Below are 24,307 nucleotides of genomic sequence, written 5' to 3' on the forward strand. Positions count from 1 at the left end.
ACGTATTGCTCAATGAGAGATGAGATGTAATTTTTGGTTTAGTAAGTTTCAAATATTTGATCCTTGAAGAACTGAGCTTTTATCTGGTGACGATAAGGTAGTGGAGGGAAATTTAGCTTATTAGTCCACTACATTTACCTGACAGCTGTAGTTAGGAGTTACTTTTAAAATTAATATAAATTTTTTTTTTTTTTTAACTTTATCAGTGGGATAAAAAAAGGTCCCAAATCAAATAAGACATCATGGCCTTTTTCAAGAAGAACTGTAGTATAAGTGACAGCTGAGCTTAGCTAATAAGAATGTACTATAATCAAGCCAAACATGTATCTTCTTTTATATGCCATAATATCGTCTATTTAATGCCATCAGTGCCCCTTATTACTGCATATTGGTCATTAAGGCATGCATATTATAAATGCATATTATTTATAAGGTAAATTAGCCACAGCTTGTCCAGCTGATTTGTTTGTTAATGTCAGGCATCATTATATATATATATATATATATATATATATATATATATATATATGTATATGTGTGTGTGTGTGTGTGTGTGATGAATGTAATATTGTATGTATAAACTGTTTAAAATCAGGAATAAAAATGTTTATACTAGTCCGGTTTCAGGCTTGTATCAGGTTTGTTCCAGTTGCATCAGCAAATACATGTTTACATTTTTTGTTTTTTTGTTGCAGTCAGGTTTTTATGCGTGTCTGCACATGAAGATAAGATAAAACCAAACCCACGCCTTTTACATTTTGCTCATCATAATAATAATAATAAGTCTGTACAAAAGTACATTTTGGATGCAGGAATATACAAATACTAGAAGGTTTTCTTTACACTGTTATACTGGTACTTTCACTCGAGTAAAGGTTTCAACATCCACTGGTGATTTTCCGGATGAGGCTGACATTGTCACAAGGTTTGATGATGCTGAGAAGTGAGTCAAGTGAAGCCCCGCCCCTGTCTTCTGTTTTGAGGCCATCCACATCCCTCGGCGGCGTTACGTCATATGGAACTATCCAGGTTCCAAACGGAGGAAACGTTCACGTCAATGCGCAAGTGAAAGGGTTTGGCAAGCTCCGCGAGGCAGTGAAGCTAAGTAAAACGGGAAAAAAAAAACCCAACCAAAACAACCATCATTCAAGGTAAGACTGGCTCTTTATTTCAAGTACTTATCCATTTTTACGTTAATTCCTTTTTACCTCACGCCATCATCTGCCTTCAATGAAACCCGTAGCTCGCTCACCCCCTCCCTGATAGTAAACTGATCGTTTGGTCAGTAGCAAAGGACAGGCCACATCTAAGTGAGTGCACTGTCAGTACAAGGTCAGTGCTATTGTTTATCTACAGTGTGTTTTCATAAATATTCCGTTTATGGGTTGCTTTGTTCAGAGGTGTTAGGATATTGTTGTCATATCGATAAAAAAAACAAAAAAAACAATAGGTTTTTTAATTGTGTGCCATCACTGCCGCACCTGTTGTGTTTGTGTATTGAGAGATTTGTTTTCTGAAAATTATGAAGTAAAATTTGTAAAATTGGGCGAATTAAGGGTGAAATTAATGTTAACAGATCCATTAAAAAGAAAAATGCTGACCTCATCTCGTTAATGTGACTTTTGTGCCCTAATTGTTACTTAACATTTCATAATATCCTTATCTAATAAGTATTTGCCGTCTATCTAATGCCTTTGTGGGATAGCCTATATAACCTAATACCAGTGTTGTTGTTGTTGGGTGTGTGAATGGGCACACAGAGTATTGGCCATGTTTCCAGACACACTTAATACCTCTGTTTGCAACAGTGAAATGAAAGGGTGGCTGATACCACAAAACCTGGTTTCAATCCCATATCTATTAAGTAATATGACGACCAGATCCACTTCATCATTACCAGTCAGTACTTTATTGTATCAGTTCCGATATCTATTCTTGAATTGCCAAAAGCAGTACATGTGCTATCTTGCAAGGGAGAGGAGTATTTAATAATTCATGAGATGAATTCATTATTGAAAGGCTACTTCTGAAACCACCAAATAATTTGCCAGACATGAGGCATTTCATATTTCTTCTGTTAATGACTATTAAAAATCACACTAATGTTAAAACACAAGACTTTAATGTACACTTCACAAGTGTGAAACACACTATGAGAAAAACTGTTGCCTGATAATCAGATTTCATTTCATTTTATAATTAAATAATTGGCATACAGGTCGTTCCTTCTACGTACGTGCTACAGTAGTTGCTGACATCTTTCATATGCTTAAACTAAGGAATAAAAGTGAATAAAATCAAGTTACGAGTGGGCATTATGGATAAAATCAAGAGCTGATCAATCCAATGGCAGACAATTATGTTTGTAGATGTAATTTTTCATTTAAAAATTGCCTCACGGATGTGCAGTTTTTCTTATGATAGTAAATTATGTACGTTTAGGTTTTGGACTGACAATAACATTAGTTACAACTTATTCTTGACTAGACTTTCTCCCTTTCTTAATCTTCCTTTTTCTCTCCCTGCCCATCCCTACAGGGTGAAGATGAAGATGAATTCATTATCTGTACTGTGTCTGTTACTTCTTTTGTTTCACACCCATTTCACATTGGCTAAGAAAGGGGGCGGTAGCTTTGGGAAAAGCTTCAGCTCAAAGAAGTTCCCTACATCAAACCGAGGCACTAATACAGGCCAGAAAAATAATCAGGGTGGATACCCCAAACAGCCTGGACAAACCAATCAAGGAGGCTACCCTCCGCAGCCAGGAAGACCTGGGTATCCGGGCGGCTACCCTCAGCAGGGGGGTGGAGGAGGGTACCATAACCAGTATCCAGCACGGGGCTCCCCATATGGAGGAGGTTATGGCGGTCATGGAGGTGGATACATCAACCAAAACCCCAACAACAAAATCCTGAGCCCTCACTATGGTGGCAGCTTTGGTTACGGGGGCTACGGTGGTGGGCGTGGCTCTCCCTTTTCCAACTCAGTTCAGGCAATGGGGGTGTATCCCCAAGATAACTCCAGAGGGTTTGGGCGCAGTGCAGTAATGGCAGCAGCTGGAGGGGCGATGGCAGGAATGGCTCTGGGCTACGGGCTAGGGAGGTTCCCTCGTCCTCCCTTCCACTTCCACAACGCCCAGGAAGAGCATTACTACAACCACTACATGTACAGGAAATATGGTGTCAAGTCTACTGATAACGATGACTACAGCAGAGACTACAAGTTCAGCCAACCACCTCAGTCCTATGACAGCTTCATGGACTCATGCATGAAGAGAACAGACGTTCTGCCTGAGGAGAATCAAAAGCCAAAAAACAAACCAGCTGCCGCCACAACCACCACTACAACTACTGTTGTCACCTCAGCTCCAGACACTGGCACAAGCAGCAACAAAACAGAAACCAACAGTACTGCAGCAGAACAGTCGTCAGCATCTGCATCTACCACTCCTCGCTCTCTGAATCGGCCTGAAGCCAGTCCTGTGCCTCCAGCTTCACAGGCTGTCAGTGAGGCTGATGACGATGATACAGTCAGTGTTGTGGAGATCGGCTATCCGGCACTGATTGAGCAGCTGAAGGCCAGGAGATGTTTGGAGCTGTACATGGTTTACTCTGAAAAGTACTTGAAGAGAGAGACAGGAGGGGTGCAGGGACTGGAGATGGGCTTGAAAGGGCTTTTAGCTGTGGTCACCAGTACAATACTGATGCTACTGAACAGCAACATACTAATGTTGCCGCACTGAGGCCTTCATTAACAGTGAAAATGATGGAGAATGTGTCCAAGAATTTCACCAAACAGATGGAAAACATTTATGGAGGGATTAATCTCTTACAGTTCCTTTTTAGGCTGCATGTTTGAAATATGTATTAATGGAAAGGAAATCAAAAGTGTTACAAGAAATTGCACTCCCCTTTTACTCCTCCTCTTCTGAAAGAGAAAGGGCCCATTAACTGTACTCTGATGCACGATTGTGATGGTGGTGAGAAATTTGATCCATTAATGTCCATTTAGATTTACTTTAACAGGCTCTCTAGCCATATAATTGATGAGTGGCACCAGCTCTGACTCATCTCTGTGCTTTTAAAACATATTGACTGGCTAGGATCTTTGTCCTTTCTATGTCTCAGAGGAAACAGCATCTGAGAGGGTTAGTCGGCACCCACGGGTCCGGTACAGTCTCTGTCATGGTGATGATCTGTATAAATAAACTGCTTTGCAATGATAGAGATGTGCTTTAAGTATGATATAATTTCATCAACTCCAGACACATTTATGTTCAATGACTCTGTTTCAAGGGCAGAGTTGGAAAACTGAACTTGTTCGATATTCAATTAGCCTACTATCCCCAAGACTGCTAGTATCAGTGTTTTAGACTGGGAGGTTTTACACTATAAGCATGACTGGGTGTTTGTAATGGATCATATCTACTGATGTGTTTGTAGCGTGAAACATATGTGAACTTTTATCATATAAGGTCCACTGAGCCACAGAAACCCAAACCAAAAAGGCAGATGATTATATCTGTGGGTACTTATTTAATTCGGATAAACAGATTCTCTAAACAGACAGTTGCTGTTGTCCTAATACGCCTAAAATGACAGACTTTGAAGTCAATGCAAGCAAAGATCACTTTCTCTGAATGTTTATTCATTTTTCCATGTGTACTGCCTTCACTTTGTAAAGTATATTGTATATTTTCTCATATTTTTCTATATACTTCCCTCCCTCCCGTCGCTTGTCTGTCCAGTGTTTTGCCTCTCATCCCGGTCTCTGGTGTAGCTTGTGATTGTAGAAGGGCTCTTAAAGTATAAGACTCCTGAACCACTAATTCTGCAATACATCTCCCAAAGCTACTGAGTGTTATCTTGCATTATCAGCTGAGCTTCACCAAGCTTGATTATCACAATAATACTTTTTATGGAATTGATTATGGAAGCTGATGACTTCAAAAAAACATTTTAAATAGGCACTGTCTGGAGTTTGAATTGCAAAAAGTTCATACTCAAAACTTCTTGACAAAACACAAACGTGACTAACACACAATCCCTACTACTAGAAACAATGTTGGTATAAAGAGGGAGAAGCTTCACCACTAACACCTTCTGCCTTTTGATTGTTCTGTTTAGAAATCTCTCGCTGCTCTCCGCGATTCGCTTATCACTGAACTATAATGACAACACTTTTTATAGTTAGTAGACAGTAAAAAAATCCCTGACCCCAAGTGGTAAAAAGTAACAAAAAAAAACCACAGTGGACTTTTAATGTGTTGTCGTATGTAGCCAATGTTATCATGTGTCTGGCTTTGAATGTATCTGAAAATGCACATTAATCACTTGTAAAGACATGAATGCCTTCTCCTGTGACGGTTCACATTTACTGTGCTGTTGGAGGTTCTACTGAACACTGAGCTTTGACTCGCATTTTATGCTTTCTGGTCAAATAAACTTCTTAACTTTACTAATTTGCATTTGTGGATATTTGTTTGATTACATTTAGAACTGCAGGTGACATTTTGACTGAAAACCAGCATTATATGAAAATCTTTTGAGTAACAACTTGATGATATAACACATTTGTATGTGAAGTTAAGATAATCTGGGTAAACTGTTTTAGTGGACTGAGCTCAAATTATTTGAGGCTTGATAACCTTATTATAATTTCAAAGGGAAACCTCAAGAATTTATTTTATATTAGATTTTTTTTAATATGAAAAAGAAATAATGTAAGTCTTAACATATTCAAATATATTTTTTGTCTTTGTGCAATAGATGGTATAAAATACAAGGTATTAAATAGCAGAAAATGGAAATACTCAAGTGTAGTGCCATCAGACTTGTTTGTAAGTAATAGTTTATTTCCAAAACCACAACATGCAGCATTCAGGTAATTCTGAGATATAAATATTGAGTTTCATAAGAAATAAACCTCTATCCCTGACTTTATTTTACATATATGGCAAAATATGGCTCTGGGTTAAGTGTAAACCAAAACTCAGACTGTAAAAAGTCAAGTCTGTTGTAGCAACAACACAAGGGTGTGGCGACACTTCTTGTTTCAGGTAATGAGCCTGTGATGAAATACTGAATGTGAAGAACACTGCTGTATGTTTACTGTATGTATGTTTAATATAAACACACACTGCATCATCATCAGATTCTGAGATGGTTACTACAGCACTGTAAAGGACAGAAGAAAGCAAACACGAGCACTTGTGTGATCGGCTGCTGCTCTCATGAAGCGGATATATGATGCAAGGCTGCAGGATGTTATTGTCAGCTGAAAAGCTGAGTCATGCAACACTATTCTGCTGTTATGGAGTTGCAGCAGTAAACCCTCCATTATTCTGAGGACTTCTTGTCCATGTCAGATTAAAGGTTGTTCTTGAAAGATCAATGTGCCGATTAATGGTAGTGAGATATGGTTGAAAGCTCCGGAACAGAGGAGCTTGAGTAGATATTGCGTTTGGTTCCTGCTGTTTAGTCAAGAATCAATTGTTCAAGTTCAAAACTCTTGAGTTTTCCTAAAAGTCTACACTGTTGTCACTTAAAAATGCACATAGACGTTGGGTATCTAAACATGTCTAAACAGTGGATCATCCACTGTTATTTTAGCAGGTCACATCTGAATAAACAATGTAGACAATAAAATTCAACAGAAATGTTTGTTCTAAGTTCTTTTTACTTATAAAACAATATTAAACATGGGACCCTATTTTGCACTGTTACATAAAAGTCTAAAGAATGGCATAAACATGTACTTTAATTATGTACTGTACAGATATACAAGAATACATTGAAAATGTAACATATGCAGAGTAGACAATGTGAATCAGAAGGGAAAATGATTATGTAATGATGAAATATACTGAGAAATGGCATCATATTATTTAGAGTATAGCTGCTCTTAAACTCCGGTCTGGAAATTATTTCTTGAGGTAGACTTAACCTGATTACACATCTATTCTTTTTATCCTGCTGTCTTCATAGATTGTTTATGGAGAAAAAACAATGAATCATCACTGTCATTAGTACTACAACCATCAAAAGTATAAAAAGACTGGACACATTAAAAGGAAAAACAGGAGTGAAGGATACAATGGAGATAGTTATTCATGGACAAATATCAACAGGAAGTTGTCTTTGTTCATCAGTACACCTGCAGACTGAAGCACGGTGTCACACTGACATGTTGTAGATGTTAAATGGGTCAAATTCCTCTTCCTGTCCTCATGGAGTGTCACTGAAGTCTCAAATTGGCCACAGCTTGTCATCTCTCCAGGATCATATTTTAGGTGACATTTGACTTTAAATGAAAAATGGTCCTGTGTACAGTCAGGTCGTGGGTTATTTTTGGTCATGGTTTGGTTCTGCGTCTTCTTTTGGAATCTCAGCTCTGTCTCCAGCTCTACATGACTGCCATCCAGTGGCCCATCAGCAGAGACATCAGGGAGCCGATAACAACAATGATACTGTTGTAGATGGGGCCACTGGATGCGCCAGTGTAGTACTCCATATCTCCAGAGCCCTCGGGCTCATAGCCAGGCCTGGGGCCATAGCCACCACCACCACCACCATATCGTGGGTAGCCATAGCCCCCTCCATATCCTCCATATCCACCGAATCCACCACCATAACCCCCATAACCTCCACCATACCCGTACCCATACCCAGGGCGGCTCAAAGCAGACCCGATCATTGATCCTCCTATGGCGCCCGCTGCAGCTGCCCCTGCTATTTTCCCTGCACTGGGACCACTGCCCTGGGCAGGTGCTGGTCTGTAGGCCTGTCCGCCACCTCCACCCCAGCCCCGGCTGTAACCTCCTCCACCTCGGCCAAAGCCACCGCCACCACCTCCACGACCACGCCGGGCCTCAGAGCTGGGTAACAGTGTGGCAAGCAGCAGCAGGCAGAGGGCCACTGTGAGGGGGAGGTTCTGCAGGACCAACATTTTTCTTATTCTGTAAAAAATAGGACAAAGGAAACATCGTTAGGACATGTGAATTCCTTAATGGAGAGTATCTGACTTAGTGTCTAACCACTAGAAACGGACTTGTTCACTTTTCTTTTGTTAGGTTTAGTTAGTTGCATGTAAGGAAACTATCATTTATCAATTATTATGATTCTGGACAGTGGTGGAAAAAGTATTCAGATCCTTTACCTAAATAAAAGTAATAAGTAATAACACACTCTATCAATACTCTGTTACTGATAATAATAGGTCATTTATAATAATTATAGTTAATAATAGCAGTTAATTCATAGAACACTTTTCAAGCAAAAAACACTTTCCAGAGTTAAAAAAATAAAGATAATCACAGGTAATAAGTAGCATTTAAAAATGTATTTATTATTATAGAAAAGGCCAACTCATTATAAGAAATACATTAGATGTTAAGGAAGCCTTAAGTAAATCATAACAAATATTTTAATAAGCTATAAATCATACATTCAAAATTTAAAATAGCTCATATTATCAGGCAAACATTGGGTAGTTTAATGCATAAAAGTGCATATTTTAGAATTTCATCATATTCATGGGTGCAAAATCTTGATTTTTAAGTAATTGCAAACTATAGATGTTCATTCAGTGCAGGACTCGGAGTAAAAATTACAGTATTTCTCTGTAAAAATGTAGCATAAATGAAAGTACTTAAGTATAAGTACTTCATAATTGTACTTCAGTAAGTAAATGCACCTAGTAATATTCCACCATTGCTTAGGGTTAGGACACACAGTGCTCTCACACTCACACTCACACTCACACACACACACACACACACACACACACACATATATACAGAGACTCATGGGATGTTCTCATTGCAGCTTTAGTCCTGCTGTGTGGTATTTTTACATCTCTGACAAATTAAGAGCCGAACAGATCACTGGTCTTAATCCAGCTTTAACAAACATCTTACACAATCACTCTTGCAACACAATTTAACACTGCAGCTGACATGGGATCAGATAGATTTCATAATTTCCAAGTATATAGTGTTACAAAGAATGTATGTGCAGACTATGTAAATTCACATATTAAACAGTAATAATATACTATTATAAAGTGTAACATAATATAAAGCATTGTGTGTTAGATATGTCACTATAATTTATCACTGTCAATATGACATTCAGTATTTAGTCATAATAAATAATAAAAATAATCAATTGAATAATGTGACATTTTCTTTCAATAGAAAATGTTTGATTAAGCAAGATGATGATTGATTAAGTGAACTTTTAAATGACTCTTGGAGTTTTTTCTCACACACTCTTGACAATATTTTTTCTAACAAATAATTACAAATTAGGAGTATAAGCAGTGATGTAAACATTTAGTCAAGTACTGTATGCAATTATAACTTTGAACCTGAGTGGCTTCCTTCCACTTTATATTTCAACTCCACAACAATTCTGAGGAAATACTGTTCTACATTTATTACATTTACAGCTATTGCTGGTAGTTACTAGTCTTTCAGATCAAGGATGCACGTTTTATAAATTATGATGGATTATCGTACATTAAAGTACGCAACAGGAGCCCATATGAAGCTGTTAAAATTGACTCCACCTAAACCAACTGCAGCACCAAAGTACTGCTCAATAATAAATGATCCCAAAATAAAACAGGGACCATTCTGCATCATGACAACTTTAAATTTTTATGCTTCAAGTACATTTAGTTGTAAATACTTTTATACTTTTACATGAATTTTTTTTTTTTTTTTTTATAGAGGAGTATTTGTGTAGTGTGGTATTATTATTTTTACATAAGTAAACAATTTGAATACCTCCGCCCCCCGACTACAGTGTGTTCCTAGTGAGCAGCATGACATCATTTGCTTTGCTGTCGTCAAACTACCCTCTAATCTGTGTCCTCTCAGAAGATGAGTTGAGCTATAATTACACGGGGTCACTTAGTTTGAGAATAATCCAGTAACTCTCAGATTACAGCCACAGTAGCCTAGACTCACAGAGAAGATGAAATACTTGATTTAATTTGGAGCACCATGGTCCGTTTCCCAGTGTATCATTAATTGTGCTTTCTAGAGATGGTCCCTAATTTGTGCAGCAGAGGACGTATTAACATTACATCCAAAAAAAAAAAAAAAGGGAAATACACTGACAAAAACAACATAGGAAAATAAGAAACACCATTTCAACCTGCTGAAAATCTTCATACCAGTTTATACTAAAACAAAGTAACACACCTTAATTCTAAAAAATGATTGTTTTCTTAGAATAAGACATCTCACCTGTTGAGTGGCTGTTTTCAACGGAGAGGAACCAGTGCGGCAGTTGAGATGATGCTCCTCTTCCACAAAGTGCGTGTTTGCAGCTCAGACTCCTCCTGACTGTCTGTAGGGAAGTATGTTTCAGGGCCAGCCTGTTATCCTCCAGACAACTTCAATCAGGTGGAGTGGATCACTCTGACTCACACCTGCTCACTGGCTGAATGTACAGTAAGCTGCTGTACCACAGACAACAGGCATATAAATACCTGAGCGTCTGTTTCTAAATTTGTCTCAATTATTTAACTCCCCCCTAAGTGAACACGTAATGAGCTCTCCAGAAGCTTCGACCATGAGTCCTCGCCGCCAGCAAACTGTGTTATAATATCATTTTAAATTATACAACAAGCTTTAAACATCATTACATAACATGCTCGGCTTTTAACCCACTGACCTGAACGAGACAGAGGGAGACCACGGATATATATGTACATCTTTTCTCAAGATAACTTTTTTTTTTATTAAATAACAATCATTGTACGAAAAAAAACAAAACAAAAAAAACTACATTTTCTAAGTAGTGGCATGAGTTCTGAACATTTTAAAGACTGAGTTTCTTCATTGTTTTGTAAAAGACAAAATACAAAAGCAGGCAAGTCTTAACAGTCACTAAAAATATAACATGCACACTTTCAGAACCGCACACACACACACACACACACACTTGATGACATAGTCCACTGTGTACTGCGAGATTTTCAACAAAGGTGTTGGAAATACTAAAACATCGCTCTGTACGCACACAGATAAAAGCAGACATATGCAAAGCGCTGTACATGTGGAGGCAAACTGTACTGCTTTGAAACGATCTTTTGCACATTTAAAACATTCTCCATTAAAGATAATCAGTATAATTCACAGTCTTGTGGGATTTCACTTGTGTCTTGTGTTTTTTGCGTCATTCTTTGTTGGATGTAGAAGGGAAAAAAAAAAAAAAAAAAAAAAAATCCACCCATGAATATTCTTCGACAAGGCGTTAAGACTTTGTGTCTTCAGACATTGTGTGAAGAATGAATATTAAAATTGTTATTCTGTCAAATAGTATTTTACTGTGCTTAAAATCTCATTGTCATCTTGCTTAAGGCAGTAAAACAAGTAAGAACATTCAGATAGCCAGAAAACAAAAGGGGCCTAAAAGTGTTAAATTCCAGATGGATTTTTCTCTTTAAAAGGAAAAGTTTGACATTTTGGAAAATATACTTATTTGATTTTTTGCAGAGTTTGATGAATCAACTGTGAAAAAAAAAATGTTACAGGAGGTTATGTGCCACACTAGGTCTCAAGGTCTCAACCAAGATATAATCTGGCACATAAACCCCTGTAAAACCACAACTTGTCATTTCCCTTTTCCAATCTTTATGCTAAGTTTAGCTAAGCTAAGTGGCTGGTGGTAGCCTCATATACACAGTGCAGAGTGGCATCAATCCTCTCAGCTAACTGTTAGCAAGAAAATGAAGGAATGTATTTTTCTGAAAATACCAAACTATTCCTTAACTTCAATCTTAAAATGTCTTAAACATTCAGTTTGTACGCCTGCAGAGAAGGCACAACTGTTGTCATCATCAGACTGATGGTGACAACATACACACATTATCCCTTCACATGGCCTTCAATAACCCCTGCAGAGAAGTTCTCAGCTGCAATAAAAAGGGGAGGGTAAATCATATTCTTTCAATTACAATATTTAACAAATTCTGAAAAAGCGAGGACCATGAAAACACCCAGTGCAATCCGGCACTGGATGGTGTCAGCTTTTGGGGCCACAACCTTTTGCTTATGGTCTGGTCAGTTTCACATTTAACCTGAACTGTGTGGTCTGACATGATTCTACCATAGCTTTGTGCTTTCCTGTTAAAACCCCTAAAATGTCCTAAATATTTCATCAAAGTGTGTGTTTTTGTGCTTGAAGAAACCTTTAACAGGCACTTTGCTAAGAGCATATATTATGAAGTTTGTGCTTTAAATTGATTTTGGGTATCAGTGTGCAGTCTGGGGGGGTAGACAGAAGACAGGACGTCACATTTTAGGCTCATTCTGCAAAGCACTTTTCTGCAAAGACATTAAAATTACTCAGGTGTAGAGGAATGTCTTTCTGTATGTACTGTACATAAGGACAAAGAAATATAGAGAGAAAAGCAGAGATGAAATGATTGAGTTTCAATACACTTTACAAGGCTGTGAGTCATCATGACTCTCAAGACTATTGCTGAGATGGTCACACTTAACATGCACACAAGTCATGGCATGTTAAAGTTTTGTCTGTAAATTGAATGATTGATTTGAAAAAGACTCCATGCAGAAGCAGGGATTCAAAGGAGCAGGATGATCAGGTTCTTGTCAGCTAATTCTCAGGCACAGCTGGGTGGAGGATATTGTACTCTGGGAAAGGTTTTGACAGTTTGATGTGCTGGAAGGAGTCCTCACCATGAGCAGATCAAATACAGGTTGCACCCTCTGGAAGACACCGGAGCTGTTTTTCAATTATACACCGCAGGTAATTATACCTGCAAGTACAAGCAGACAAATGCACATAGAGAATGAATAAATGTCTGTGTTGGAAAATATGCATTTTATATATAATAATTATAATACTATGTAGACACATGTATGACAGTATTTCCTATTGGGCATGTTGAAGACTCTGGCCTATTATAGGCAAAACAGAAAAAGGTAGGTTTTACATCTTCTTGTACCTTCTCCTGAGTTTCTGCACCTCTCTGTCCTCCTCCTCTTTCAGCTTGGTGATGAAACTCTGCAGGACAGGCATCTCAAACTTGATATACTGTGCCACCTGGTGGAAGAGAAGAGAAATGTAATGACAACGCAGAAAAAAGAGAGGCTAATGTCAGGTAAATACAGGGGTATTGGAATGATTTTGTGTATGCAAATTGTCACACAAAATGAGTGAGACATGATCATTCACAGTGAGAGTCACATCTCTAGATATCTGTGTTCCCTTTAAAGAAGAAGTTACAGTGAATGTGGTGATTTACATCATATGTGACTTCTTCCCCCAGATCTTCTTCCATGAGGAAAACTTTACAGACCAGCTCACATGGACCCTGCATTACTCTCAGCACCAGAGGATAGTCACTCCGCTTCAGCTTCACACGCTCTGAAACATCAACACATCCAAAAAAGTATTGACTGACAGAAGAAAAACAACAAATAATACATGTACATTTATTGCCATTGTAGTATATTCCTCATTAAGCCTGAATTCCATTTCCACTTTTATATACTGGACAAGTAATTCACACTCACCTCCGCTTGTATGGACAAGGTAGAGTGCAAAATCATCTGGGCTGTTTTCAATTTTAAACTTGTTGAGGAGGACTCGTAGCACCTGAGGTGTTCTCATGCAGCTGTTGATGCGGACATTAGTCACTGAGCCATAAGCAGGAGTAAACACTGCTGTCTGAGGGAAAAAAAAACAGTCAAATGAATGAATTTAATTTCCTATATAACTTTATTAGTATTTATTTTTGTACAGATATACACATGCATGGGTTAATGTGTGCAAAGCCAAACTAATTACACAGCATTTATAAGCAGTACTTAAACATTTAATTAATAATTTATAACACACTGTGACTATATAATGAATGACAATATGGTAAAAATGCATTAATTAACACTAAAATGTCATTGTATGTGCTTACATCTACTCCTTAGTGTGTTAAACACAATTGATAAATGTTAAAAATAAATGCAGTGTTACCACAAATCTAAACATCAACATCAAGTCCAGCATCCATTTAGAAGTAGCACATAACTCTCTGAAACTAACTAGAATTAAATGATTAGAAATTATTGCATAATTTTTTCAGACCAAGAATCCCCTGACAAACACGCGGGGCTGGCTTCACCTTATGGTTGTAGAAGTGTCCGTTGATGGAGAATCGATGGCGTCGAATTTTCCTCTGGTCACTCGGTGACCGTCGCTGTCCCCGTCTTAAGACTCCGGCATCACTCTTTGTCCTGAGGAGCTGAGCGGAGCTCTCACTGTCCTCTGTACAATCAATAATCATTACCTTAGATCATCCGTTATTATTCAGTGTTGAGTAATTGTCAAAGAAAGGACTGATAACACAACTATTCCTGAGAGAACCATTTTTGTGTTTGCAAGCTTAAAAACAGGGGAAGAGAGTTAACATCACATGGACAGAGCTGGAAACAAAAGTTGTGTTTCTAATGTTTCAATAAAGACAAGATGAAGCAAATATGAGAGAGAAACGTGGTGCTCATCTCTTTTTCTATTTTTTTAATTTCCACTGTTAAATGTAAGTTTTATGTTTTCATTCCATCTAATGGAATTACACAATATGCACTTTTCAAGGCTTGAAAACAAACTCCAAAACAAACTAAACAAAAAGAAGGTTTTTATTGTTGTTTAATAGTTGCCATAGAGATTAGGTTTCCACCTAGCAGTGATGGTGTGTTTATATAAAGCAGCTGAGAGGAAGTTACAGATCTGAAGCACAATGTTTTGAGAGCTAAATTCATTTGAACTCAATAAACCATAACCAAAGTTTGTTTTGTTGTCTTTGCAACTGATAAGACAACGCAAACAAAACAAGTGAAGATCAGTAATAGGTCGTTTCTACTGTGTATACTTGGAATGGATGTATGGTGTTGTTCACTGCATCCTTATTACAGCCAAGGGAGTAATATACAACATTACTGTCAGTAAAGCCACTCACCTTCTGTCTCTTCTTCTGTCATACCGTTGTCATTGGATTGGATGTCGGGTGGCGTCACTTCCACTGTGGGCGGGCTCTGCGGTGTCATCTGCTGACCATCTGTGCTGTTGGGGGAACTTTAAAAAGGAAGCAAGAGAGAGTTTGGGATTAAAAGATGAAGGCACACGGGGCCAAAGAGGAAGAGCTGCAAGCTGGCAAAACTGTAAAGACATAACCGAAAGTTTTTAGATATAAACTGTTTAATTTAATGACACTGGGTGATTATGAAACAAAGGTTAAGGGTGTTACAGTACAGATTAATAAAGTAAGTAATAATGTTAACAGTGTAAGAATGAGGACTTTAACTTTAGCAACATCGCCACTGCAAACACTGATACAAGGCCGGGTTTCATTTCCTGCCAAGAAGCATCATTTTGTTTACCACTTCTACACCACACACTGTGTGTACGACATATCCCTGCTGTTCTGCTTCAACTTGTGACAGCCGTTTCTCTTAGTTGATGCAGTCTGTATGTGTTGAGATAAGCCGTCATGATTTGTGAGAGTCATTTTTGGAATTTTTGGTTCTGATGTAAACTTCTGCATTATCAAAACCTGATAGCCAGGGCTTTTTTTTGTTGCTGGCAAATGCTGCTAACTGTCATTCAACCTAATAAAATCAAATCAAAATCTATGGATCGTTGCCAATTGGTGTTTTATTGAGTGATGTAACAGCCTGTGTATTTGCAGGGAAATAAATCTGCAACAATAAATAATCTCAAAAATTAACAAAATTTAATCGACACTCGGTTAAGAGACATTAAATACCAGGTCATTTCTCATCAGACAAACTAGATATAATCTATATCTGCCCTCGCTGACCCACTGTGTATCACCATTTCCGGTTAGTGAGGTGTAACTGGATCTGTCTGGATCTCTTACCCTTGACTGTCCAAATTACAACCCGAGTGCCAGGACGTGGAGGAGGGGGGTGGTCGAATTCGCTCGTGGTCATCCTGCATCTGAAGCCTGATTGGTCGCCGCAGACCCCAGAAGATATTTAGCAAGCCCTCGACAATTAACTCCCCCTCTTCCTGTTGGGAGAGAGGAAAGAAGCTGTGATCAATGCACGTGCACACAAATACAGACAATGGACAGTTATTACCCCTTTGGCCTGGAGCATATAATGGGTATGGTATATTAAATTGCAAATGACTGAGAGCCAAAGTGAAAAGACGACAGGGAGACATTCTGGCAAACACACGCACGCACGCACGCACGCGCGCGCGCGCACACACACACACACACACACACACACACACACACACACACACACACACACACACACAGCGAACTGTAAATACTCACCTCTCTGTGTCTGAGCTGTAGATTTTGCCCTTCATAGTAGAGGTTGTATGTCTTAAGATGGGAGAGGATTGTTGCCCTGGAAACAGAGATTTTGAATCATGGATGAGGAAATGCTGTTTAAAAGGATCTTGCTGCTTATTTTGGCCCACTCACTACAACTCATGTGTACACGTTTTCATTTATGTTGCCCATTTTCCAAAGCATAAGAAGTGTGGTTAGATTGATTTCCTGCTCTCAAGGCAGAATATGAATTTAATTTCAGCACAGTTTGAAAAACATTTTATAAAGACTTGAAATATGTTAGACAAAGGTAATTCTGTATCAAGGTTTGTTTCTGATGGAATTTGTATGTGCTTGTACGCGTGTCTCATCACTGCACACTTTCTCCTGCTGTACCTCAGGTCTCTCTTGCAAAAGAGATTTGGATCTCAGTGAGACTACCTGATTGAATAAAGATTATAACAATTATGAAATTAATGATCTTGACTGAATTACCATGTGTGATATTAAAACTGACAAAAAATATTAAATTGACTCTTCACTGTGACTGTGATTGTTATGCATGTTACATATGTTGCATAACATACAACTAGCAATTTTCCAGCCTCTGCATGTTGATTTTTAATACTGTATCGACAGCATGACAAGTGTTAAATGAGTCTTAAAACCTGTATAAGATAGATGTCCCCTCCAAGTACTTAAACACTACATACTTCAATAAATAAATACATCAATATGATATAAAATCTATAAAATGTATATATGCTTGGAAAATGGTCCTCAGGGAACTTAAGTATGCACAAGTTTGTGAATAGTTAACAGGCAGAAAACTCTTAAACCACCAGCGTGATGTTCTAACAACCTTTCTCACAAATTGTTATTTTAATCCATAGACTGACTGTTTTAAACATATACAGAAGGTTAATAAAGGTTAAAGTGACTGTTTGAGATAAGTTTGTCGACAGGCGTTTGTATATGTATATGTGTTCAGAAACAGTGGGGTTTTTAATCCTTACTTGCTGATGAACTTGTTCTCTCCAATCTGAACCCCGTCCTGTGTATCATCCATTTTCAGTCAGCATGAGAGGAGCTGAGAGAGACAAAGAAGCAACACAGAGAGTTAATAATTTTCATCCATCCGATTCAGTCCCATGACTCCTCATGACCAGCAGTGAGCATAGACACAAAGAGGGCAGCATGGTGTGGAGGAAAGTAACAGCAGGAAGAGGAGGAGCAGGTACAGCTCCAGACAGCAAACAATAACTGCAGATCATATCTACTTTCCTGTCAACTATTTCCTTCAAGATACAGACCAACTGATAGTTAGACCGTCGATATGTTTCTCTACACAATCAAAACATTTGTTGTGTGATGGATTGAGACAGCTGATCTTCACCCTCTCTTGCTCCTCTTGCTTACAATACATTCACTCTTCCCTGTCACCCTTTTAATTCTCTCCTCATGTCAGCCTCTCTCTTAACACATACACACTCCAAAACACACACACGTACACACACTTGCAGCTGTTTAAATGGCACTCTGCCATCAATCCGAAGAGTCTTCCTTCCTGCTTTGCTAAACGAGTGAGTGTGTGTGAGTGTGTGAGTGTGTGTTGTCTTTGTGCATCTACAGAGGAGGCACGACAGAAGCCTCCGGAAGGAGATGAACAGGTGCAGGACACATGGGCCACCTGCTGCATCTAATTATTTCAACTTCTTACACATTTATATCTGAGCGTGCTACTGGCAGCACTGCCAACACACATTATATACATTTATCCATTATATCTGCATGTATATGTAGAGTGCATGCAATCTCTTCACTTGACAAATAGGTGAAGAATTGAAAACATTTCACAACTCAACTAAGAAGATTCAACTCAAATTCTTGCAACATGAATCTGGACATTTTACTCCCTGGGTATGGGTGACAGTGCTGGTGGGTTGATCCACCACTTTGGTCCATAGTGTGATATCTCAACAACTATTAAATAGATTGATATATGAAATGTTGTATAGACATTTATAGTCTGTAGAGGATGACTCCTACCGATTTTAGTGATCCCGACTTATCCTCTAGCGCCACCATAAGATTGAAATTTCTGGCTTTTAGCCAACTTTCTTGGCAACTTTTGGATGGATCACTATGAAATTTGATACAGTGCCCAGAAGATGAATCCTAATTACCCTGATGATATCCTGCTAACATGATGTTCACATTTGTGGTTTTAAAAGAAATGTCAAGGGCTGCAACTAATGATTATTTTCATGATCAAGTAGGCTGCCAATTATTTTCTTGATGAATTTATTAGTTGCTTGGTCTATAAGATGTCTTGTTTTGGCCGACCATCAGTCCAAAAGATATTCAATTTTCAGGGATATGAATTGGAGAAAAACTTGAAATCCTGATATTGGAGGGGCAGGAAGAAGCAAATTTTTCACATTTTTATTAGAGAAATGACTTTAATGATTATTAAAATAACTGACAACTCATTTTATGTCAATCATCGAATTGATTAATCAACTAATCGTTGGTGATCATCTCTCTTTAAGTGCCATCATCAGGTTAAAAATTGATTAATGACATTCCCAGCCTTGGCTGTACTTCATATTTAGTGCTAATTAGCAAATGTTAGCTTGCTAATAGGCTAAGCTAAGACTGTTAACATGGTAACCATTATACCTGCTACCAGCATTATTCACTGTGAGGGCGTTAACACGCGGACCTTATTATTCAGCACAAAATACCACTGTACAACTGCACCGAGTTGCTAGCATGGCTTAGACTCTTAGTCTTTGTGTATTTTTCCTACAGTTTGAGGTAACCATTGGATTTGATTCATTTGCGTGTGGTATCAAAATCAATGGTAGACTTTTTAAACTTGTTTATGTTTTTTTTATTAAATTCTAAGACAAAGTAGCTTAAAGTACATGGAATTTGTGGTAAATGGGCTCAAACATGGTATTGACCTTTACATTTCTGTTCATAAGTTGAAACGCTCTCTGAAAGCATGGTCTCAGTTCAGTTGACTTTAAATATTACTCTGTAATAACACAGCGTGTCCATAACACAGCAACTAATAAAAAATCAATACTAAAACTCAGAGAGACACACCTGCCAAATGGATATGGTGTAACTGTCTGTGACAAGAGAACAGTTGATCTTACCGTAGTGAAGACAGTGTGATCTTGTTGAGTCACCAGAAAGAGTGAGCTGCAGATGTGGAGAAAGAGAGAGATCAAGAGATTAGACAGCTAGATTCAGTATCCTCAGGTAAGAGCAGTTTTGTCTCTCAGGTGTCGATTTCAAATGGCCCACGGGGTCTTTTCTTGTGAGTGTGACAGCGAACAGAGGGGGAAGAGTGGGGGCGTTTAAAGGAAGTGCTCCCCTTCCGCTAAATCACTTCCTCCTTTACTCAGTCAGTCACACAGGAAACTGACAGTAGCCCTTACACAGCCCAAAACTTCCTCAATTCAAGCAGCACGGATGAACTATCATGCACACCCAACCAGTTGACATACATGAGCACCGGTAGAAAATCTGATAAGACCCACACTTTACCCCATTGTCACACTCACACCAAACACACTCCTAACAGTTTACTGTAAACAAGGATATTCAAAATCTGACAAGTAGAGTAATGTTGGAGCTTTAAACACACACTGCTGATAACTAACGTGAAGCTGTCAATCTCTGAAACAAATGTGCTCAGTTATTGTGAACAAATTAAATATTAAAAACCAATCAGCCCAGCCCCCTGCCAAGCTCTATCAATATTTCAGCACCTATATTAGCCCTGTCAAGCGCTCAAAAGCCACCACTGACCCACACAATGAAAATCATTAGTCTTTAATACTGCAGTCACGGTCAAGGCCAGCCATGCTCATAGACTCATGACAGATGATTCCCATGGTGTGAGGCAGATATGTGGCCGCCAGTCAAACCAAGACAACATTGTAATTGTCAGGCAAATCAACATGAACTTTAAATCAACTAAAATGCCACCTGATAGCAAAAATTGATCCTTCCCTGATGTTACCTCAGGCTCCTAAAATAAAGATCAAATCAGACATTTAACCTTTAAGGCTGGATAATCATGCACTGATGTAATAAACGTGTAAAATTTGCAGAAAAATAAAACTTGTTTTGTCGTGCTAAGTGTGTATTTTCACTTTATCCAAAGGGGATTTTAATAGTTTTCTTCAGATCAAGAACTGAAGAGTTTTCTTGAGGTTTTCTTGAACCACAGGATACAGCTGGGAGATATCAGTGCAATATTGATTTAGTGATATGACACTAGATATTGTTTAGGGTTTGTGTTTATTGTACTGTTGTGACAAAGTCTTGTATTTTCCTGGCTGTAAGGGCTACATTATAGTTGGGTAGGACTGGATATATTTTGAAACATATACATTTTTGAAACATTTTATTTTCAATACTAGTGCCCATACCAATATTGACAATGTTTTTATGCATGTATGAAAATGTATGAACATGTTCTTCATTTACAAAAGAAAGAAACCTGTCAACACAAGCTCCTGTAAAAGAACTTTGCCGAAATAAAAACAGACTAAAATTGGCTAAATTGGTTTATAACATTACAGAAGACAGTGAAAAATAACCATTACAATATCCTATAGCACATGGCGACATCATTAAATATCAAAAGAGATCAGCAAACTGTCCCACTTTAGAAACTGGAACCATCAAATGTTTGGCATTTTTGCTTGAAAAATGACTTCGGTGAATCTTCAAAATAATTGCAGACAAATTTTCTTTAGATTGACTAATCGATTAATTGATTAATAGTTGCAGCTCCAAAGCCTATAGCCTATAGAAATGTATAAAAACAAACCAGTTCCAAACTAGTGATAGCTGTTGTCTCTTACAACCAGAGGACCTTGTCTATGTGGAAACTATCTGTAGACTCCAGAAAGCTGTCTCAGCTTTTTGTTTTGAAGCCAACAGCAGCATATAAATGCAGCCAGACTGACCCACAGCTGACCTAGTCCTGTTTCAGATCACAGAGCTCTTCTCAACTGGACAACAGTCCAAATGTAAACTTCATTGACTCCCTGAATTCCCCTGTGCCTCATTACATGGTCAGCCAATCCTCAGCCTCCATCTTCCCCTCTCTCTCCGTATCCTTATGTCTCATTTGGCTTCATCTGCTCAGTTGTTTCGTACCACGGTAACTTGGTTTATTAGTGGCTGTCCAATTTTCCTGATTAGGAAATTCTTTCCTCTCCACTGTCTGAATGTTTTTGCCATTGAGCTTTCTCCTCTGTCTGCTTCATGCTCCCTTGTGAAGCCATCCACTATGCTATTAAAACTCATGACCACAACTTCCTGACTTTTCTCCCCCCACTCTCTCTCTCTCTTTCATTGACACACATGCACATTTGTTTTCTGCCCTATTGCCCTGTTGCCTCTAAACCTCCTCTGTCAACGTCTTTGGCCGAAACGGACGATGAATAGCTCCAAACCTCCTCCTGACTGCTTTCAAACCTACCACCACCCGTCTTCAGCCTCCACATTACTACTTCTCTGCCTCACTATTGTCACCATTGTCATAGCAACACCAAAAACATCTGAGCTCCAGCAACTATCCCACAACACTGAGCCAAAAATAGTGTATGTGTGTTTGTCTCTCCTGCTCCTTGTTAGGCATACTGGGGTTGTCGAATATGTCGACAGGCTCGATTTAAATCTAAATATGGCTTCCAGATTGTCAAGATCAAGCTGAAGCTATTCTCGCATCTTATCTGTGCATATATTTGAAACTATTTGATTATCAATTATAACTCAAGAAAATAAATGGTTCCAGCTTAAATGTGAATATTTTCTGATTTTCTTAGTCTTCTGTGATGGTAAACTGAATATTTCTGGATTATAAAGTGTGTTTGCTTGGATAAAACAAGACATTTTAAAGAGGTCACCGAGGGCTCAGGGAACTTGTGATGGGCATTTTTTTGCTATCTGACATTTTATAGGCCACATGATTAACTGATTACGAGTATGATTGGTGGATTAATGAAATAACAGTTAGTTGCAGGCAATTGGATATTCTCTTAAAAATTTGTTAGATTAGGTCCACTTATGTAAAACTAATGCAGTCTAGCACAACAGCTGTGCAATAAATCCTCCCTTCTCAAAGGTTATAATGGTTCAGGTTTTGATTTAACTGTTTTAGAAAGGTGTTACGATCATTTTAGATGTGGTGCTGTTGGATTGTACCGTTTTTAATACTTTGTCCATCCTATTTATATTAACATGGGTAGACTAAATAGACACTTCTGCAAAAATGACTCCAGAGTTGAAACCACATGTCTCTAAAGCAGTTTCAACAAAAACTGATTATTATAACCTTCATAAGCAGAGGTTTATCACAGGACTGTTATATTAAACTACATTACTTTTAGCCAAGTGTACCAAATACACTGGCAACTGGGTCCACATCACAGGGCAAAAATATTAGGTATGCACTTTTTGGCAGAGAGTCTGTCCTAAAGCACTCCCTCTGTCTCGCCAGCCTTATGTGTGCCGAGAGGAATCTTAACTATCTATTGCTCGTTATGTAACCCATTTTACTAAAACATAGCAATACACACTCCCTGATACAGTCCACATGTGATAAAATACGGATAATCTCTAATTTTCTGTTCAAGATTTAGGCTGGTCCGTCATATAAAGTGCTATGGAGCACGGCTCTTACCACTGCATGTGAACTAAATGCACCACATATGCCCAAAATGCGAGATTTTTCGTCTATATGTATGTCAGCGATTTTGTATTTTATGTTGTCAAAACATTTCTAAGTCTTCTTTTCGTACAAACAGTCACGATATCAAACTACACCCAGTCCACATCGCCACATCAACCCACAGACATCATTATGATCAACCTACTTAGCTACACCGAGGCTTCTGTCTGATTCCTGCCGACTTTTGGAGCTCCTCTCTCGGCTCACCAAACCCGGGGACGCAGGCTCTCCGGTTCGCCTCCTCTCCGTCTTTCCCCTTATTCCCGTTACTGTCCGTTAACGGTAAACTACTCGGCTAACTCGCCCGCTCTCCAGCCGTTGGAGACAATCACTTGGGCGCGTGCATCCACCACGAGCTGATAGGAGGAGGAGAGCGCGAGAGGTCCATCTGTTGTGGCGGAGCTCGCGCATAAGCTCGCGGCACAGCAACCTCGGGGGCCCGGCCGGCAGCCAATCAGAGACCGACCCTGACGCCCCTTTGTTCGCGCTGAATGAAAACATGAAAACAATGGGAGAGCCTGTGAAAAATCAGTTAGTGATTATTATTCAATGGAAACCCAAATGTACTGGAACCTAAATGCGAGTGAAACTACAACAGATTTTTAAGTGTCCAATGTCAAACTCAGTCGTCCCATTTACAACTTACATGTAAGATGTATGGAAGCTCATTTCCACCAAGGCCAAAACAAAAAAAAGGAAAAAAAGAAGAAGAAATGCTCCATTATACTGCCACATATTTTGAGCTGTTTCCTGGAAACTTTGCTCATAATTCTTTATAACTTTAGCTGGTAGGGCTCTTTGAATATGAATTACTGAGATATTTCCTAGAAAATCATATGCAATTTATGAATTATAAAGGAAATTGGAGAAGTTGTAAGGTACCTGCTTGTTATAATATTTTTAGGAAAGACAGGGGAATTATGTAGCCTAATGGATAGGCTAAGAGAAAAATTAACAAATGTCATTATCCATCAGAATTTTACAACTACTGAACAGTCATACATTAAAGGGCCACTTGGTAAATATTAGATTTAGGCTGCATATTGATTGAAATGCATGTTTACCTGTAGTTTTGTGTTTCATTGGAAATTCCTTAGTTTTGCGTTTCAAACTCATGATGATCAACAACTAAAATGATACTGGAAATTTTAACAGACTCAGCAGTTATACCAAGACACACATTTCTAATATCCACAGACCGGA

At 38.5% G+C, this 24,307-nt stretch overlaps 3 protein-coding genes across 5 annotated transcripts; 1 reads left to right on the plus strand and 2 right to left on the minus strand.

The window, feature by feature from the left end:
- Positions 1–1,006: 1,006 nt before the first annotated feature.
- LOC111661008 (uncharacterized) lies at positions 1,007–5,457 on the plus strand. Of its 2 annotated transcripts, XM_087176095.1 has the most exons (3): positions 1,020–1,151; positions 1,244–1,332; positions 2,539–5,457. In XM_087176095.1, exon 3 carries the CDS (start codon positions 2,546–2,548, stop codon positions 3,740–3,742), a length of 1,197 nt encoding a protein of 398 aa, XP_087032221.1. In that variant the 5' UTR covers positions 1,020–1,151; positions 1,244–1,332; positions 2,539–2,545; the 3' UTR covers positions 3,743–5,457. The 2 variants fall into 2 exon arrangements, with proteins under 2 accessions (XP_023270235.1, XP_087032221.1); XM_023414467.2 differs by lacking the exon at positions 1,244–1,332 and having other exon boundaries at positions 1,007–1,151.
- Positions 5,458–5,832: 375 nt separating this feature from the next.
- Positions 5,833–10,449, minus strand: LOC111661014 (uncharacterized). The gene is made up of 2 exons (XM_023414477.2): positions 10,256–10,449; positions 5,833–7,957 (listed from the first exon to the last, which is right to left on the minus strand). The coding sequence occupies exon 2, from the start codon at positions 7,945–7,947 to the stop codon at positions 7,405–7,407; it is 543 nt and encodes a 180-aa protein (XP_023270245.1). The 5' UTR covers positions 7,948–7,957; positions 10,256–10,449; the 3' UTR covers positions 5,833–7,404.
- A 271-nt stretch (positions 10,450–10,720) lies between these two features.
- rassf2b (Ras association domain family member 2b) lies at positions 10,721–23,507 on the minus strand. 2 transcript variants are annotated; one of them, XM_023414468.2, is made up of 11 exons: positions 23,250–23,507; positions 19,509–19,554; positions 17,358–17,431; positions 16,342–16,417; positions 15,916–16,067; positions 14,995–15,110; positions 14,161–14,303; positions 13,556–13,709; positions 13,285–13,406; positions 12,985–13,082; positions 10,721–12,795 (listed from the first exon to the last, which is right to left on the minus strand). In XM_023414468.2, the coding sequence occupies exons 3-11, from the start codon at positions 17,408–17,410 to the stop codon at positions 12,726–12,728; spliced, it is 984 nt and encodes a 327-aa protein (XP_023270236.1). In that variant the 5' UTR covers positions 17,411–17,431; positions 19,509–19,554; positions 23,250–23,507; the 3' UTR covers positions 10,721–12,725. The 2 variants fall into 2 exon arrangements, with proteins under 2 accessions (XP_023270236.1, XP_087032222.1); XM_087176096.1 differs by lacking the exon at positions 23,250–23,507 and having other exon boundaries at positions 19,509–19,723.
- Positions 23,508–24,307: the final 800 nt, after the last annotated feature.

Source organism: Seriola lalandi, unplaced genomic scaffold (genome assembly GCF_002814215.2).
Source record: "Seriola lalandi dorsalis isolate HSWRI2012SDOR001 ecotype SW California unplaced genomic scaffold, Sedor1 jcf7180002054529, whole genome shotgun sequence".
In the NCBI taxonomy this organism is placed as follows: domain Eukaryota; kingdom Metazoa; phylum Chordata; class Actinopteri; order Carangiformes; family Carangidae; genus Seriola; species Seriola lalandi.